A 16,945-nucleotide genomic window follows, 5' to 3' on the forward strand; every position below is an offset into this window, starting at 1 on the left:
GTGTGTGCAGATTCTACACATTTGATAGTGTCATGAGGGGCCGAAAAAATACAACTGCATGTTCAAAAACAATTTTGAGCCGTGCATAGGTATATGCAAATATTGACTGAAGAAACTTTACAATCCACCTCTGGTGTGCAGGGGTCCCTGTTTGCCCTACCCTAAATTTTCTATTTTTCATAGGATTTGTTATCTGGACATTTTCATTGTTAAAATAGAAAACACTGTAAGTTTTAATTTCCATCCAGATCTTCAATAACTTTTAAGAATATATGTCAAATCTACACAATCTGTTTTGTTCTATCTCACAATGCGAGTCAAATTGTCAAAGAAGACTGTTTCCCAAAGTGGAATTAGCACTGATCTAATACTGCAATATACTGTAGAATCATTTAAATTCATGGGGGCCAATTTTCATTTATTACTGAATTCTAACGGGTTCGTGGGGACGTAATTTCGTGGATTTATATATTTGTAAGAAAGATAACTCTGGAATGTAATTATGATTCTTTATTTGTTGAGGATGTAAATTCATGAGTGAGGGGTACCCACGAATTCCACAAAAATTGAACCACCACGAACTCTAATGATTCCACAGGATTCTGATGGTGTTTATAATAATTAATTTGTATATTTCGTAATAAATTAATCATCTTGATTCAGATTGAGAAAAAAATTGATTGGAGAAAATAACCTCCTTCTCTCCAGGATTTTAAATAGTAATTCTTAATCATAGTTAAAGCCATACTGCTTTATGTTAGATATGAATTTTACATTAAAATTTTAAATGAATAGGCCCTAGACATATGTGTACATTCACAATATCCTGAAACTGAAGGAAAATAAAACTCAGCAATGCAATAGACCGATCTTAATTAGATGCTCATAAATAGTCATATAAAACCGAAAGCGAGACTAAGCTAGGTTCCCATATGTAAACAACATGGCGTACTCCAGTGCAACTGCTACTACGACTGCTTTTACGAAGGATTTATCTCTTGTTCCCGATGTTACATTCGCATTCGTTGAGAATTTTATTAAATCTCAATCAACTAGCTCCGGAAAGGAACAAATGACTAAAGGTTTCAAGTACTACAGTGAGCAATATGTGCAGTCTGTGTCGGGTAAGTTGGCAAAAATTTATACGACAACAATATAACAATGTACGATTTTCCTTTCTGGTGTTCTGGAAAAGCTGCAGTTTTAATAATTCAGTATGAGAGATTATCCAATTAACCTAATATAAGGCTGCTTTTTCAAAATGATGGACAACATGAACGGTAAATAATAAAGTTTATCACCCAAATCAATTGAAAAGGGGGGGGGGGGGGGTCCATTTTCGTTGTGCTTCGAGTGGTCTAATAATTTCAAGGTGTTTGTTTGCTGACCAAACAGTTAACATTAGTTATGCATTGTCTACTATCAATGTTGTCAGAGAAGAGTGGAAGCCTCTGGATTAATAATTTTCAATCAATTCAAAAGTAAAGGGAAAAAAGTTTCAAAATGATTTTTTATAAAAAGCATGATCATGTAGAATTGTATAAAATGTGTTTACATATAATTCATCATACATTACTTATGGTTTTTCTTTCTTCACGCTGAATACACACCGTATCATATAGAAAAATATGAAGATGTGGTATTGTCAATCACAATTATGTTATTTTTCAGTTTATGAAGATGATGAGGGTTGCCTTGTTAAAGGAAAATGTTACAGATCACAAAGGAAAAATGAGTCTCCCCATGATGTAAAGGTATAAAAAATAAGTTCTCTTCGGTTCATTTTCACTTAGAAATATTTAAAACAAATGTTACATACATGTACATATACTGCATATGTGTTATGAAAATTAAAAAATGGTGTACGTGCATGTAAAGATATAATTTTTAATGACATTCATCTAATTTCGTTAATTTTTATCCCTTTATAAACATTTGTTTGTTGTCTCATTTGGTCATCTATATACATTTTAAGTACATGTACATTGTACATATACACATGTACATGCATATATTTCAATATTGAACTTTTCATTCCCTATTTTAGGTCTTGATCAATCAAGAACAAGTAGAAAATTCATTCTGCACATGTGCCATTGGACAAAGTGGATATTGCGGCCATGTAACAGCGCTACTCTACCAAATAGCCTTTTATAAACTGATGAAATATAAGCTTATTCCAACAGATATTGCAAGAACTTCATTACCCCAAACGTGGCATGTTCCAAGAGGTGAAAAACTACAGGGAGAAAAGGTTGACAATATTGTTGTGCAAGGGTACGACCGGAATAACCCACAGAGAGCTACAAAAGAAATTAAGTCAACCTTATATAATCCTATATGTGGAGAGGAGGAATTGGATGTGAATGGGTTTTTGGATGAAATCAAGGACCTAAACATCATGTTTAACACATCAGTAGAAAATTCAACAGAAAGGGTGCAGACAAAATTTGGCAATTTTCAAAAAGGAAGTGTACTCAGCTATCAGCAGAAGTTAGCAACTGATTATGTTCTTAATCTGATGGAAGTTAATGACTTTCCAAATTTGCCAGTGAGGAATGTAATGAAGGATAATGTGTCATATGTACTGAGTGAAAATCAAGTAAAAAAATTTGATTCCTTGAAATTAACAGAGCTTGAGAGCATTGAAATGGAGGAAAGCACCCGGGAGCAGTCGAATGATCCGAAGTGGCATAAACTGCGGCATGCTAGAATCACAGCTTCATCATCAGGGGAAATTGCCAAGCGACGGGCAGGTAATTATTGCAAATAATACTTTTTAAACAGTCTTCTTTTCATAGATCTTTTTTAAAAATTGCAATGTAAACAGCAATAAAAATAAATTTTGGTATTATAAGCATTTGATTTAGAAATTTTCAGGAAAAAAAAGAAAAATTTAAAGAAGAAAAAAATAGTAAAATTTTCTTTTAACAACATGTACAAAAAAGTTACTTACATGTACATTGTATCTCCCAACAAACATTGCTTATTGTTCATGTTGTTAAAAATTGTAAAGACAACATTTTGCATATTTCTTCAGATGGCAGAAAACTAGCAGAGAGGTTACAAACAGCTAGACGTTTTCAGTCTGCTGCTATGAAACGTGGCATTGAGACTGAAGGTGTTGCTGCTCAAGCATATAGTGAGGTAAATTGTACTTTACTTGATGGCATGTTACATGTACATGTATATCATTGACTTACATTTGCATCATATCCTTTCATTTTATATATAGATTGACATATACATTTTGTATAGAATGAGTTATATTTTTCTTTCCATGCTTGTATTCTACATAGACAGCTGACGATTTTATTAAAAAAAATCAGATAAAGAATAACTGTCAAGCAGACCTCACACTGTCTACATGTACATACAAATAATGTATAGAACAGCATCCATGTATATTGAATCAGATTTATTGTGCAACTGAACCTGTTGATGAATTCACTAATTGTATTTTTACTGTTCTCTTTTTTCAATTTTATTATGGACATTATTTTTTTTTTTTTTACAGAAAATGGATAACAATGTTAATCTGTATCCTTGCGGAGTGGTTGTTAGTCCTTTTTCTCATTGGTTGGCTGCAACTCCAGACAGGAAAGTTTACTGTCCATCAAGGGATCCACCTTTTGGATTGCTAGAAATAAAGTGCCCGGACACTGACGACTTGTCAAAAGTGAAATGTCTTCGAGAGGACAATGGACAATTAAAATTAAAAACAAACGATAACTACTATTACCAAGTTCAAATGCAAATGGCTGTAACAGGATTAGAGTGGTGTGATTTTTATGTATGGTTGGAAAATGTATCTCACTTGGAAACAATTTATTTTAATGAGCAGTTCTGGCAATGTGCAAAAGACAAATTGGATTTATTTTTTCTGACTTATTATTTGGAATAAAATTTGTATTTCAGTTATTTGCTAAATATGTGATATTGTTAGATGAAATAAGAACAAAAAATGTGAAACATAAGTTTTATTTTTTCTGCTTTATTAATGGCCTTCTGAATAACGTAAGAAGATTGGCCACGGTCCACAACTGGTTCACTGATCCTGCAATTGAGAGTGGTACTGTTGATTGTAGTAGTTTATATTCTTTCACCCTCTTGATATGCCGTTCAACATGTATTCTTAGTGATGCAATTTTCTGGTTGTCTTCTATTTGTGAAGCTGTGAATTGGCCATCTGCGCACAAGAAATGTGGGGTTGCCACTGAAATTCCGGTGTCTTTCAATACATTATTCAGGACAAAACCCTTATCTGCCATTATTTGGTCGCCTGTCTCCATGAGTTCAATAAGGCCACAGCGTTTAGTAATTTCAACATCAGACATGCATCCAGAATATAAAGAGGATATAAAAGTGATTGATCCATTAGGTGCTATTCCTACTAGACCCTTCCATGTGTTGTGGCTCTTGTAGGTTGAAAATGTTTTAGATGCAAGGGCCAGTGAGGATGGTCTTTCTGAGAAAATCTCGGTACAGTCTATGATGATGCGAGTCTTTGGATATGAAACTTTGAAATCATTAGGTATATGCTGCAATATTTTTTCTCGTGATGGCCAGATATTTATACCTCCCAACAAAAAATACATGTAATTTCCCCAGGTTATATTTTTCCTGCTTACTGTGGACTTATGAATATTAAATCGTACAGATAAATCATCAGATAGGAAACCACATTTCAATCTACATAGAAACATGAAGAGCTCGTCAATTGGGTCCATTGCTTTTGGTCTACCTCTACTACTCAATTCATCAACTTGGCTGTAGTAAACGCTTTTCATGCGAAGAGCGGTTGGTTTAATTGCATTGTAGAATGTAAGAAATAAAGCATAACTGGGAAATCCTGTGTAAAATTCTACCATTTCATTGTCAAATGAAAATCGGTTGATACCAAAGCGTTCGAGGGTCAATTTTTTATTTAAAGCTTCTATTTCTTCATTCTTAGCTTTAATTTCTGATTCTTTATCTTCCAAAATCTTCTGCAGTTCAGCAAGCTTTGCACTACACTCAATATGGGGGTCTTTGTTTCTGTAAATAAAAAAACCCATAAAATAAACATTGAAAGTATCATGTACACATGTATTTAAATTCAACAACAAAAACAAAATTGACTTTTCAGTATTGTCTCACTTTTCATGAATTATTAAAATGGAAAATTCAACTTCATACCATGTTGTGTGTGTGTAAAATTTACAAAACATAAATTGTTTATCAAGTAAATGAACATTTATCGTTAATAACAGATGGTTACTGTATATACATGTTTGTATGTAATCATCTACACGTAAATGTTAATCTGTGAGGGGTTCAAACTGTGAAAATCTTCTTATGACACAAAATATTGTGTTTAATTTATCTCAAGCTGTGTCATATCTACTCACAAATACATACTTTATGCAATTATGTATTTTTATATGTGATTGATGGACAATTATTGAGCATTATACATTAGTCACAAAGGCAAAATAAATTGAAAAAAAAAAATAGAAACATGGTTTAGGGGCATGCACAACTTACTCATCTGATGACACTTCTGGCAAATTTTCATCATGTAAATCATCACTTGTTTGCAGTTCTTGGGAGGAAGAAGGTACATGTATCTCGGCTAATACTTTTTTGTGTTGCGAAGTCCTTTCTTTCGGTGGCTTTCTTGTATTGACTTCACCAGTCCACTGGAATACTGAAGGAACAGCGTCAGGCTTTAGGCATTTTCGGACAAGTGTCCATCTGAAGTCCTCAGTCTTAAAATGTCGTGAACATACAACAGTGTTACCTCCGATCTAAACAGAAATATAGGAGATCCAGTTTTTTCATTGGTTTCGTTATATATAAGAAAATACCATTTCAAATATATAAAAAAGTCAAAGTCATGCAGAAGTACGCAAACACATTTTACCATGCAAAAACAAACGTGATAGCTTCCTCTTAAATAACCGCATAAAATATTTTTATGACTCTTTTTCGGGTAATTTATTTTTATGTTATAAATAACACGTTCATAGTAAATCAATTTCTAGTCCTTTTTTACCACAAATATAAAATAGCAGCCGTTGTCGTATGAAAACTCATAATGTAAACAACGCACGCGTGCATGCATGTTTACCTTAAAAAGCGGCCCTTCATCCCGACGGATAGCAATAATCCATCTTCTCCTCAGGTCAGGTTTTTTCAAGGATGGTATTTTATGAAAACTGAGTTCTTTGTGGAGCCTTGCGTTCCCGTTGCATTGCGGAACACAACAGTATTCATCGCGTTTTGGAATCGGCACTTCCTCAGCCATGTTGTAATTGTTGCGGAGGAGAAACCTAGCTTAGCCTCGTTTTCAACTTAATGACCTGCGGTCAATGAATACATGAATATCTTTTGAGATCGGTCTATAGGAATAGTCCTCACCTCCAAAATCCCATTGGGATTTTCTATTCAAAATGTATCCCCCCCCCCCCCCTCCCCCACTGAAATAAGATGTCAGTTTCGGATCAGATCAATGTCACAAGATTTAAATGGATTGAAGAAAATTTTGATACAAATAACCAAACTAACATTCAGACGAACATTCCTTGAAATTCCCTTAAAATGCAGTTTATCAACTGAGGTGAGTGAAAATGTACTAGCCATCACAGCAGTGAACATCAGCATCACCCAGCTAGTAATGAAGGAATTCCAGGGTTCGGGTTCCTAAATTTTTTCCCCAAAAGTTCCTATTATGTAACTAACAACGTGGTTAAGAACTTAAGGGATCTGGGTTTACAGTATCTGGCTTTATAGCCTGGTCAGTGGATCATCCCGATCCGACATTTGTTTATACTCTCCACAAACATCTGGACACTTTGTTTATTTGTTACTTCTGAACTCGAGCACGATTAATCAAAGTACGCATATATAATACATGACCAAATATGAGTGTGAAGTGAGTTTTTCTTCAGTTGACGATTGATGACCTCATAAGTAACTACTAAAAATGTGAACTCGTATGTAGAACTATCTATTACGCCTATTATCTAAAGCTCTACAAACAGCCTTGGTTAGCTCTACGAGATTGACCATTTTATTGGTAGTATCATAGACGTCTATGAGTATGATAGATAGTAGGCCCATTATAGAGGTTCTGGTTTTCCCGCACTTCGAACTCAGTGAAATTTTTAGTCTGTTGGTCTGAGCTCTCAGTATAAATAAAAAGGTGTTATGGGTTCTCATCAAGCAATACCTATAAAGTTCCATACACATAAATATCTGTGAGTGAAGTAATCTTCTCTCAGTCTCACGGCACTTTCAAATATGTGCCCGCCTGCAATTCACACATTTCAAACCGGAAGTAACCTGTGTTTGCTGTAAGAGAACTCGTTCATTTAATTATTCTTTGGGTAAAGAAATATATCCATCTTGGTATTATTTATGCTACAAATATTGGATCAGTTAATGAACGATTGTGGTAGCATTTAAATCGTGATAAAATAGGCACATAATATCTTTTTTTAAATGGGGGAAGGGGGGCAGCCAAAGAAGCTAAATGTAGGGAAAAGGAGGGGGTGGGTGGGGGTGGACTAGATAAATGTATGAGTAATGGACTTCTGTATAATACTAAAAAAGAACTCACTGAGTGGGTATATACTCTCCACAAACATCTGCGTATTGCTTCATTCAAAATCAACACCAATATATCATTTAATTCTAGGATAAATAAGACGAAGCACTGATATATATTTACGATATTTTCTTTAAAAGTATATGTCACATATAAAAGTTTTGTGTAAGAAGTAGACAATTTGAAAGTGAAAAGGAAGTGCCAGGAAATGCTCAGAATGCAGGATTTTACACCATTTACCCCATAGCTTCGGGGGGCCTAGGCCTCTCAGGGCCGTAACTTAAACTTCAATTTGGAGGAGGCAGGAAATTAGGCGGGGGTCTGGGGGCCGCCAGGCCCCCAGACGCTGAGCACATTTTGTGCACACTGAACACGTTTCGTGCAAAATCCTTGATTCTAGGGCCTTCTAAGATGTTACTTGACTAACTCATTCTAAAAGAAAGATTTGGAATGCTTTTTAAGGGAGGTATCATGTTCTTAGTTATTGGAAACAACATAAATTCTAATGAACTTTAAATTTTAATTTTTTTTGGCTCAAAAGTTGGAGGAGGCAGCTGCCTCCTCCGCCTCCATGTAATTTACGGCCCTGCCTCCCGACCTTATTAATATTGAGTAACCTTTAAACCAGCTCTCTCTCTCTCTCTCTCTCTCTCTCTCTCTTCTTTTTATTCCTTTGCGATATCAGATCTGAGTAGGCCTATGCCGGTTAGATCGACTAAAACTTTGGAAAGAAGTAGTAAACAAACTGAGCATTTTTCGTGTATAAAGATGTCTCCAGACCTCCCCTAAGATGTTATGTTATGTTATGTTATGTACACAAGCAAAGGTGTAAAATGGGTAGGGGTGGACGTTCTGAAAAGTACCTAAAAGATCAAGTGCTAGACCCTTTCACAAATTCCTGGATCCGCCAGTGCTGCTCGTCCCAAGCCCAGACAAAGTAGGAGAGTTAACAACTCCATCCTGTAAAAACCAATCTGTTACAGTTCTAAACGCAAACAACAGAACAACAAACTCCAATCATGGGAGAGGAAAGACCCTCCTCAAGAGGACTTAATGTTACCCAGTAGGGAAAGCCGTGAGTCAACGGGAGCTACAAGGCCGACCCCCCCCCCCCCCCCCCCCTTCTATCGACTAGGACCACCAATGTCGCAACATGGAATGTGAGGACCATGTATGAGGCAGATAAAATATCACAAGTAGCGACAGAAATGAAAGGCTACCGGGGTATAACACCTCACGCTGATTGGAATCAGCGAGACCCGTCAGACAAAGAAGACTGTTCAGCAAAGAAATGTTACCGTATTCCGGGTATGAAAAAGACAACGCTCCACACACAGAAGATGTAGCACTCATGCTGTCTGGACCAGCTCAACAGGCCCTGATAGGATGGGGAGTACATGGATCAAGAATCACCACAGTGCCCCTCAGAACTAAGAAGAAAAAGATCAAGATGAACGTAATCCAGTGCTACGCTCAATCGACGAGGGCGATGAAGAGGCAAAAGACAGTTACATGGCAGACTGCAGAATATCATAACCAAGCACACACACAGAGAGAGAGAGAGAGAGAGAGAGAGAGAGAGAGAGAGAGAGAGAGAGAGAGAGAGAGAGGGGGCAATATCCTCAAGGGCGACTTCAATGTCAAAATAGGACAAGATAATAACAGGTATGAGGAAGTGATGGGGCAACACGGACTGAGAGAGATAAACGAGAATGGCGAGTATTTGCAGACTTCTGTACAATGAACAACCCCGTCATAGTTGGCAGTATTTTTCATACAGAAGAGTACATATATCCAAATCTAGTGACAGACAGCAGTAAACAACATCCAAACAAGGGCAGGCCAAAGCACAAGATGACTTTACAAAAGTCAACATTGAAGTATAGCGCAAGAGCAGACAAGCGGAAGTATGTGGACAGCAACCAATCAAGGACAAGGAAGGAAACACTATCCAAGGAACACAGCAACTGAACAGATGGGCAGATCACTTTGAAGAGCTCTTAAATAGACCTGTCCCCCGAAATCCTCCCTCCCCGACATCGATCCTGCCGATAGAGACCTATACATCAGTTGTGGACAATCAACGCGAAAGGGGATCAGGAAAGCCATCAAGCTACTGAGGAATGGCACGGCTGCAGGAACATACATGTCTGTTTCTAGTTTCTACAGCCGTGCCGTTCCTGCAGAAGCTCTCAAAGCAGACCTGGAAACACCTGTAGAGATGCTCTACCCTCTTTTCGTGAAGACATGTGAAGAAGAGACACCAGTAGAATGGAGGGAAGGCTACCTCATCAAGCCACCCAAGAAAGGATAGCTCAACAACTGTACAAACTACAGAGGGGTGACGCTTCTGCCAGTGCCAGGAAAGGCATTTTTAAAATTTTGATAGCGTTGACCGCGAAACCCTTTGGAAACTCCTTCGCCATTATGAAGTGTCAACTAAACTGGTCACCTTGATCAAGAACTCTTACGAAGGAATGACTTGTCGAGTGGTCCATGGTGGACAGCTCACAGACAGTTTCGGGTTGAGGATTACCGTCAGACAAGGTTGCATTCTGTCAGCTTTCCTCTTCCTCCTGGTGATCGACTGGACCACGAAGGCGTTAACAACACATACAAGAAATGGATTCCAGTGGACACTGTGGGATCAGCTTGATGACCTGGAATTCACTGATGATCCAGCTCTGCTTTCTCACGGTCACCAACAGATGCAGGACAAGACGCTACCTCTTCACAACTTAATCTCAAGATCCATGAGAGCAAGACCAAGATCAACAAGAGAAGTGAGGACCCAGTCAGACTACATGGAACTGAGCTGGAAGAAGTAGAAACTTTCACATACTTGGGCAGCATCATTGACAAGCAAGGGGCACAGACGCAGACGTAGACCAAGAATCGGGAAGGCAAGGACAGCATACTTGCAGCTGAGGAACATCTGGGGTTCCAAGGTGGTGTCCACTCGCACGAAGATCAGGCTGTTCAACTCCAACGTCAAGTCAGTGCTACTGTATGGAGCGCAGACATGGAAGACAACAAAGACCACCACCAGAAAAATGCAGACTTTCATCAACAGCTGTCTGAGAAAAATCCCGCAGATCAACTGGCCTGACACCATCTACAATTCAGACCTGTGGCAGCATACCAATCAACTGCCAACTGAAGACGAGATCTGGCGCAGAAGACGGTGGTTGATTGGACACACTCTGAGAAAACCAGCCAATAGCATCACCAGACAGTCGCTCTCATGGAATGTCATGGGAAAACGGAAGAGAGGACGGTCAGGAAACACATGGTGACACGACCTTGAGACAGACAGCAAGAAGATGAGACACACCTGGAAACATCTAAAGAGGATAACCTAGAACTGAGGACTTTGGCGGGCTGTTGTCGATGGCCTATGCTTCGAGATGAGCGATGGGCATAAGTAATAATATGACCCCATCAGGATTATGACTTAACCAAACTTGAATCCACCAAGAGCTCATAACTTGAAGAAAAAGATAGGAAAAAAAATCCCACATAAATTCAGAAGACTTCGGAATGTTTGCACATTAAAATGATTTACGTGGCCCTGTGACTTTTATTTTTAAGCTTTCCTACAAATATTCTCGTGTTAAATTTTGAATCCCTATATTAGCCCCACCATAGCCTCAGGGGCCATGAATTGATGACAAGTGAATCTGCACTACATTGGAGTGCTTGCATAGTTTAAAATATGACTAATCATGGGCAGTGTTTCTTGAGATTTTTTTAAAAATTAAAAAAATATATTCCCGTGTAAATGTTGACACCCCCCCCCCTCTTGTGACCTCACCCTACTTCCCGAGACTCTGGTTCAGACAAATTTTAATGTACTACCTGAGGATGACAGCATACTAATTATGGCCTAGCTGTTCATGAGAAGGTTTTCAAATTTTCTCCCAATATATTCCAATGTAAAATTACCTCGAGATTATTGCATATTATGATTAATCTTTTCCTAGTTGCTATTGAGAAATGCGATTCTAACAGATTTTCTCCTATATATTCTTATGTCAAACGTTGATCCTATTGGGACCCCATCCTAACCCCACCAATCCACACTCTGGGGGCCATTACTTGAACAAATATGAATCTGCACTACTGAGGACGCATGCTTAATAATGACCCAGTTAGTTATTGTGACACTAACCCGAACTTGAGTATTGATATGATTAATCATGACCCTGTTGTTCTCGAAAAAGTCCCGTGGGGATCCGGGTTAGAATAAGTCCTCAGCACCCCTTACTAGTTGTCGTAAGAGGCGACTAAATGGGGCGGTCCATCAGATGACACCGCGAAAACCGAGAACCGAGGCCCCGTGTCACAGCGGGTACGACACCATAAAGATCCCTCCCAGCTTAAAGACCGTAAGCCGAGCATAGACCTAAATTTTGCAGCCCTCCTCCGGAAATGGTGACGTCTCTGTATGAGTGAAAGATTCTCGAGAGGGACGTTAAACAATATACAATCAATTTTGAGAAAAATAGACTTTTAATGTTTCCCCGTTCGTATGTGGATGAGTACGAGTATGTGTGTGAGTGTGCTTGTAAAACTGAGCTTGTGGACACTCTGAAGACCAATAAAGACCGCATTTTTCTCTTGATTGATTTGTTACTTCACACAAAAAAGAAGAACCCTATATTGATTTTGGAGTCAAAGTTCAAGGTCACTACGGGACTTCATAGAAAAAAGTTTGTAGACACTATACAGGCAACACTTGTTGCTCGGTTGATTTGATACTACGTTCAGCTTTGTTATCCTTATTGAGTTTGAGATTTTTAAAGAGGTCAAGGTCACTATGGAACGTCATGGAAAAGGTTTGTAGACACTCATTGGCAGGGAATATGCCCCGCCTTGTAGATTTCATACCCACTGAGTCTCGTGATACTTTGAACTAATACTCAGGTGACCGATAAGGCCTGTGGGTCTCTTGTTAAGAAAACGTACGTACAAGAAACAAATCCTCCAGTTCCCGTTAATTTGAAAATTATATAGCGTCCACACTTTTGTAACATATAGTACTATACCTAGGATGTTGAATAAAGGGGGTGCTTCTAACTTTTTCAGCATCTGACAAGATCTATGTATAGTTTAAATCATTAACTACAAGAGTCCTTTTGCTATTTGATTAATTGGTTTTCCTCTGGGAGTTACATCGTTTTCAGTAGTTTTTTCTTCTCTCTCTGAGAGACTTGCAAGACCAGTTAGAGAGCTGTTTGCTGTCTGTCGCTGTTGGCGTGCGTAGCGGAAGAAGCGATCCTAGTTTCAATATGGTAACCATGATGAACGAGGAAAACTGATTTATTTCAGGTCCCATAGCGGTGCTGTAAAGTACATCCATGTATACTGTACTGATCGTACGGATTGATACGAATTCCAATATTGCCATCACAGCGTTTGATTGGCTGAGACAAAATCGACTTGTTCCTCCAGTAGTCCAGGAAATGATTAGTCTCTTTTTTTTTAAGGATATGTGCCATTCATGATGGCTGATTTGTGCTAGTTTACATTTTGTCGTCTTTTTGTTGAGTTTTGTAGTCTTTTGGCCTCGGAATAGTGAGAAGACTACAAATAGTAAAATAGAATAAATCAGCCACCATACTCATTGCCAGTTCTCACTCAGTATATCTTAGAAATATCAATTTTCAACATTTCATTTAATCCAATAGTCACACCACAACTATTTAACGCGAGGATATCATACTCACCGGCTGCCTCATGTCATACATCATCTTATCTGCGCTGTTGTATCGAGCATTTACACAAACGTCAGAACTAATTATCTAAATGTTACAAATCTACTCAATAACATCCAATTTACACGAGTCGGAATAAAAGGCTAGTCTCTGTTGAGACGGTAGTTCTATTGGTATATAAATCATTCTCCATATTCTCCTTTTATCTTTAAAGCAAAAAAGTGTGTGTGTGTGTGTGTGTGTGTGTGTGTGTGTGTGTGTGAGAGAGAGAGAGAGAGAGAGAGAGAGAGAGAGAGTCACGTTTTCATAACAATGTATTGTATTGAAGTTCTAAACTATCAGACTATTGATGTTTTCAAATCCCAAACTATCAGACTCTTTGTACAGTAGAAATCTTCCCAAGAACCACCAGGCTACAATTTTCCAAAGCAATATGAAAGCATCTTAATAATGCATGGATTTAATTTTGTTCAAACCACTGAATTCAGAATGGGTATCAGGAGAAATCATACACTGGAAAACTCGTACCCAAAATTTTGGGTACGAGTTCTCCAAGAGAATATTTAGGTACGAGTTTTGCTGGAGAAAATCTTTGTCACTTTATCAAATAGAAATATGGGTACGAGTTCTCCCGGAGAAAAACTTTGTCAATTTTATTTTTAAAATCCGGGTACAGGTTCTCCAGAAGAAAAACTTTGTCATTTTATCATATAAATCTGGGTATGAGCTCTCCCGGAGAAAAACTTTATTTCATCTGATAAATCTGGGTATGAGTTCTCCCGGAGAAAAACTATGTCATTTTATCTGAAAACTATGGGTGCGAGTTCTCCCTGTGAAGGAAAATTTGTCATTTTATCAAATAAAAATCTGGGTACGAGTTCTACCGGAGAAGAACTCTGTCATTTTATCATATAGATTCTCCTGGAGAAAAACTTCGACATTATACATGTATAGTAATCGGTATTTTGATACGAATTCATCTCACTAAAAATTGTATCATTTTAAGTATTGAATTCTGGGTACGATTTCTTCAGGAGACTTTGTACCCAAATTTATATGATAAAACGATAAAAAAAAATTCAGGAGAACTTATACCTAGATTTCCATTTGATAAAATGACAACTTTTTTTCTCCAGAAGAACTCGTACCCAGATTTTTGACAAAAATGACAATGTTTTTATCTCCGTACTCAAATTTATATGATAAAATGACGAAATCTCTTGGAGAATTCGTGCCCAAAATTCTGAGTACAAGATCTCCTGGATAGGGGTTCCCCAGAAGTCCCAGGTTGGGACCATAGAAACACAGTTGGGGGTGAAAACTACCGGTAGTCTTCAATATTTCTCACAAAATTAACAAGAAAATAATTTGTAAAACTGACAGGAAAACATTATGATTTTATGGATTAAAATTTGTTTTAACTATGATGCCAGGGACTAGAGTGGGGCCAAAGGAGGGGTACAAAGAATTGCATTCCTCTACTTCATATACAGTGTCGTTTAATGTCATCATTTCACAAATTCTATAGTCATTGTAATGATCTCATTTACAAATACAGCTTGTCATCAGGTCGAATGTTGTCTGACATGGTTTCAAACCGTTCTTTTCATACTGATTTTGACTAGAGATTACTCTTGATCAAGGCAGAGGGCTCTTGGCGTCGTTACTGGTCAACAAGGGATGCTTACTCCTCCTAGGCACCAGGTTCTACCTCTAAATACATAATGTATGGCATTCATGAGACTGATCACACTGGGGTGTTTTTTCATTTAGGAAAAGTCTTTTTTTCTCTCTCTCTCTCTCTAGCCGATCAAACCTACTAAATGAGGACGTCCTCACAATGTGTAGAAGATAATACACACATACATTATTTAAAGGCAAAAAAGTACTATGTTAGGTATAGCTATAGGGATATCTATAAAAAGTTTATCTAATACTCTCTTTTGAATTATGAAAAAAGGGGTTTTTGAGAGAGAATATTAGTAAGGACATGTCCTCACACCACTTGTCCTCACTAAGCTAATATTTTGTATAGGTACATCTTTCACATGCTGTAGGTCACATACATTTGTGAGGACGTAACTGTGATGACATTTATTTGTCCTCATAGTGCAATTCTTGTCCTCACAACGTCTGTCCATTGGTTGAAATTTGTCCTCACTTTACACGTTTTACTGGCTCTCTCTCTCTCTCTCTCTCTCTCTCTCTCTCTCCGGTTTGCATAGATATCCTAAGTGAATAATGAAAAAAAAAAGAAGAAGCTGCAAGCACTTCACCAAAGTTTGTTTTAAGGAGGTGGTTAATGAAGGAATATAAATAAATATATTCAATCAAAGTCTTCTCATAAATAACAATGCTATAGTTTGTTGAAATTACATGCACGTCATCTCAATGACATAATTTCATAATATTCAAACTATGGACACCAGAGCCAGGATTGGGCCACGGTGTTTATAAAACTTTTACATACCGGCACGTAGATAATCTGTTCGTTTATAAAACGTTTACATACCGGCACGTAGATAATCTGTTTGTTTACATACCAGCACGTAGATAATCTGTTCGTTTATAAAACGTTTACATACCGGCACGTAGATTATCTGTTTATAACACATTTACATATCGGTACGTAGACAATCTATTTGTTTAAATACCGGCACATAGATAATCTGTTTGTTTACATACAGACAGGTAAATAATTTGTTTGTTTATAATATTTCTACATACGGGTACCTAGATACGGTAATCTGTTTGTTTATAAAACTTTTACATACAGATACCTATATATAGATAATCTGTTTACATTCCGGCGCGTAGATAATCCGTTGTTTACATACCGGCACGTATATCTGTTTGTTTACATACCGGTACGTAGATAATCTGTTTGTTTAAAAAACTTCTATATATCAGTATCTAGATAATCTGTTTGTTTACATACCGGCACGTAGATAATATGTTTGCTTATAAAACTTTTACATACCGTCACGTAGGTAATATGTTTGTTTATAAAACATTTGCATACCCGTACGTAGATAATCTGTTTGTTTATAAAACATTTACACACCGGTACGTAGATAATCTGTTTGTTTATAAAACATTTACATACCGGCACGTAGATAATCTGTTTGTTTATAAAACTTTTACATACCGGCACGTAGATAATCTGTTTGTTTATAAAACTTTTACATACTGTCACGTAGATAATCTGTTTATAAAACGTTTACATACCGGCACGTAGATAATCTGTTTATAAAACATTTACATACCGGCACGTAGATAATATGTTTGGTTATAAAACTTTTACATATCCGTACGTAGATAATATGTTTACATACCGGCACGTAGATAATCTGTTTGTTTACATACAGGCACGTAAATAATCTGTTAGTTTATAAAACTTTTACAGACTTGTACGTAGGTAATCTGTTTGTTTACATACTGGTACCTAGATGATCTGTTTATAAAACCTTTACAGACAGTTGCGTAGATAATCTGTTATTTAACATTCCCCAAAACACGCTCAAAACTACAATTTTTTACAAATAGAACTGGATTTTTTGAAGGGTTAATTCCTTCCTATATCAACAAATTAATTGCAGTTTTCTTTTAAAAATATAGATTTTCATTAGTTTGGGCA

General features: G+C 37.2%; 3 protein-coding genes across 4 annotated transcripts in view; 1 reads left to right on the plus strand and 2 right to left on the minus strand.

Annotated features, from left to right (window-relative positions):
- Positions 1-7,323, minus strand: part of LOC125668405 (axotactin-like) — a 77,173-nt gene extending 69,850 nt beyond the window's left edge. The window contains exon 1 of one of the 2 annotated variants that reach the window (XM_048902546.2): positions 7,214-7,323. The gene's annotated coding sequence lies outside the window, so the exon portion shown is untranslated. Of the gene's footprint in view, positions 1-2,956; positions 3,145-7,213 lie in introns of those variants that run through there. The other variant, XM_056163078.1, reaches the window with a different exon arrangement.
- On the plus strand, positions 903-3,977 carry LOC125668408 (uncharacterized). Its single transcript, XM_048902554.2, has 5 exons — positions 903-1,124; positions 1,672-1,754; positions 2,048-2,756; positions 3,041-3,147; positions 3,518-3,977. The coding sequence occupies exons 1-5, from the start codon at positions 944-946 to the stop codon at positions 3,902-3,904; spliced, it is 1,467 nt and encodes a 488-aa protein (XP_048758511.2). The 5' UTR covers positions 903-943; the 3' UTR covers positions 3,905-3,977.
- Positions 3,966-7,339, minus strand: LOC125668406 (uncharacterized). Its single transcript, XM_048902553.2, has 3 exons — positions 6,113-7,339; positions 5,527-5,789; positions 3,966-5,037 (listed from the first exon to the last, which is right to left on the minus strand). Exons 1-3 carry the CDS (start codon positions 6,287-6,289, stop codon positions 3,981-3,983), a joined length of 1,497 nt encoding a protein of 498 aa, XP_048758510.1. The 5' UTR covers positions 6,290-7,339; the 3' UTR covers positions 3,966-3,980.
- Positions 7,340-16,945: the final 9,606 nt, after the last annotated feature.

Source organism: Ostrea edulis, chromosome 4 (genome assembly GCF_947568905.1).
Source record: "Ostrea edulis chromosome 4, xbOstEdul1.1, whole genome shotgun sequence".
Taxonomy (NCBI): Eukaryota; Metazoa; Mollusca; class Bivalvia; order Ostreida; family Ostreidae; genus Ostrea; species Ostrea edulis.

Coding starts and splice junctions, on each gene's coding strand:
- LOC125668408 (XM_048902554.2), top strand. CDS start 944: ATGGCGTACTCCAGTGCAACTGCTACTACGACTGCTTTTACGAAGGAT. Junction 1,125..1,671: donor ATATGTGCAGTCTGTGTCGG/GTAAGTTGGCAA, acceptor GTTATTTTTCAG/TTTATGAAGATGATGAGGGT. Junction 1,755..2,047: donor AGTCTCCCCATGATGTAAAG/GTATAAAAAATA, acceptor TCCCTATTTTAG/GTCTTGATCAATCAAGAACA.
- LOC125668406 (XM_048902553.2), bottom strand. CDS start 6,289: ATGGCTGAGGAAGTGCCGATTCCAAAACGCGATGAATACTGTTGTGTT. Junction 5,790..6,112: donor ATGAAGGGCCGCTTTTTAAG/GTAAACATGCAT, acceptor ATTTCTGTTTAG/ATCGGAGGTAACACTGTTGT. Junction 5,038..5,526: donor CCAGAAGTGTCATCAGATGA/GTAAGTTGTGCA, acceptor TTTTATTTACAG/AAACAAAGACCCCCATATTG.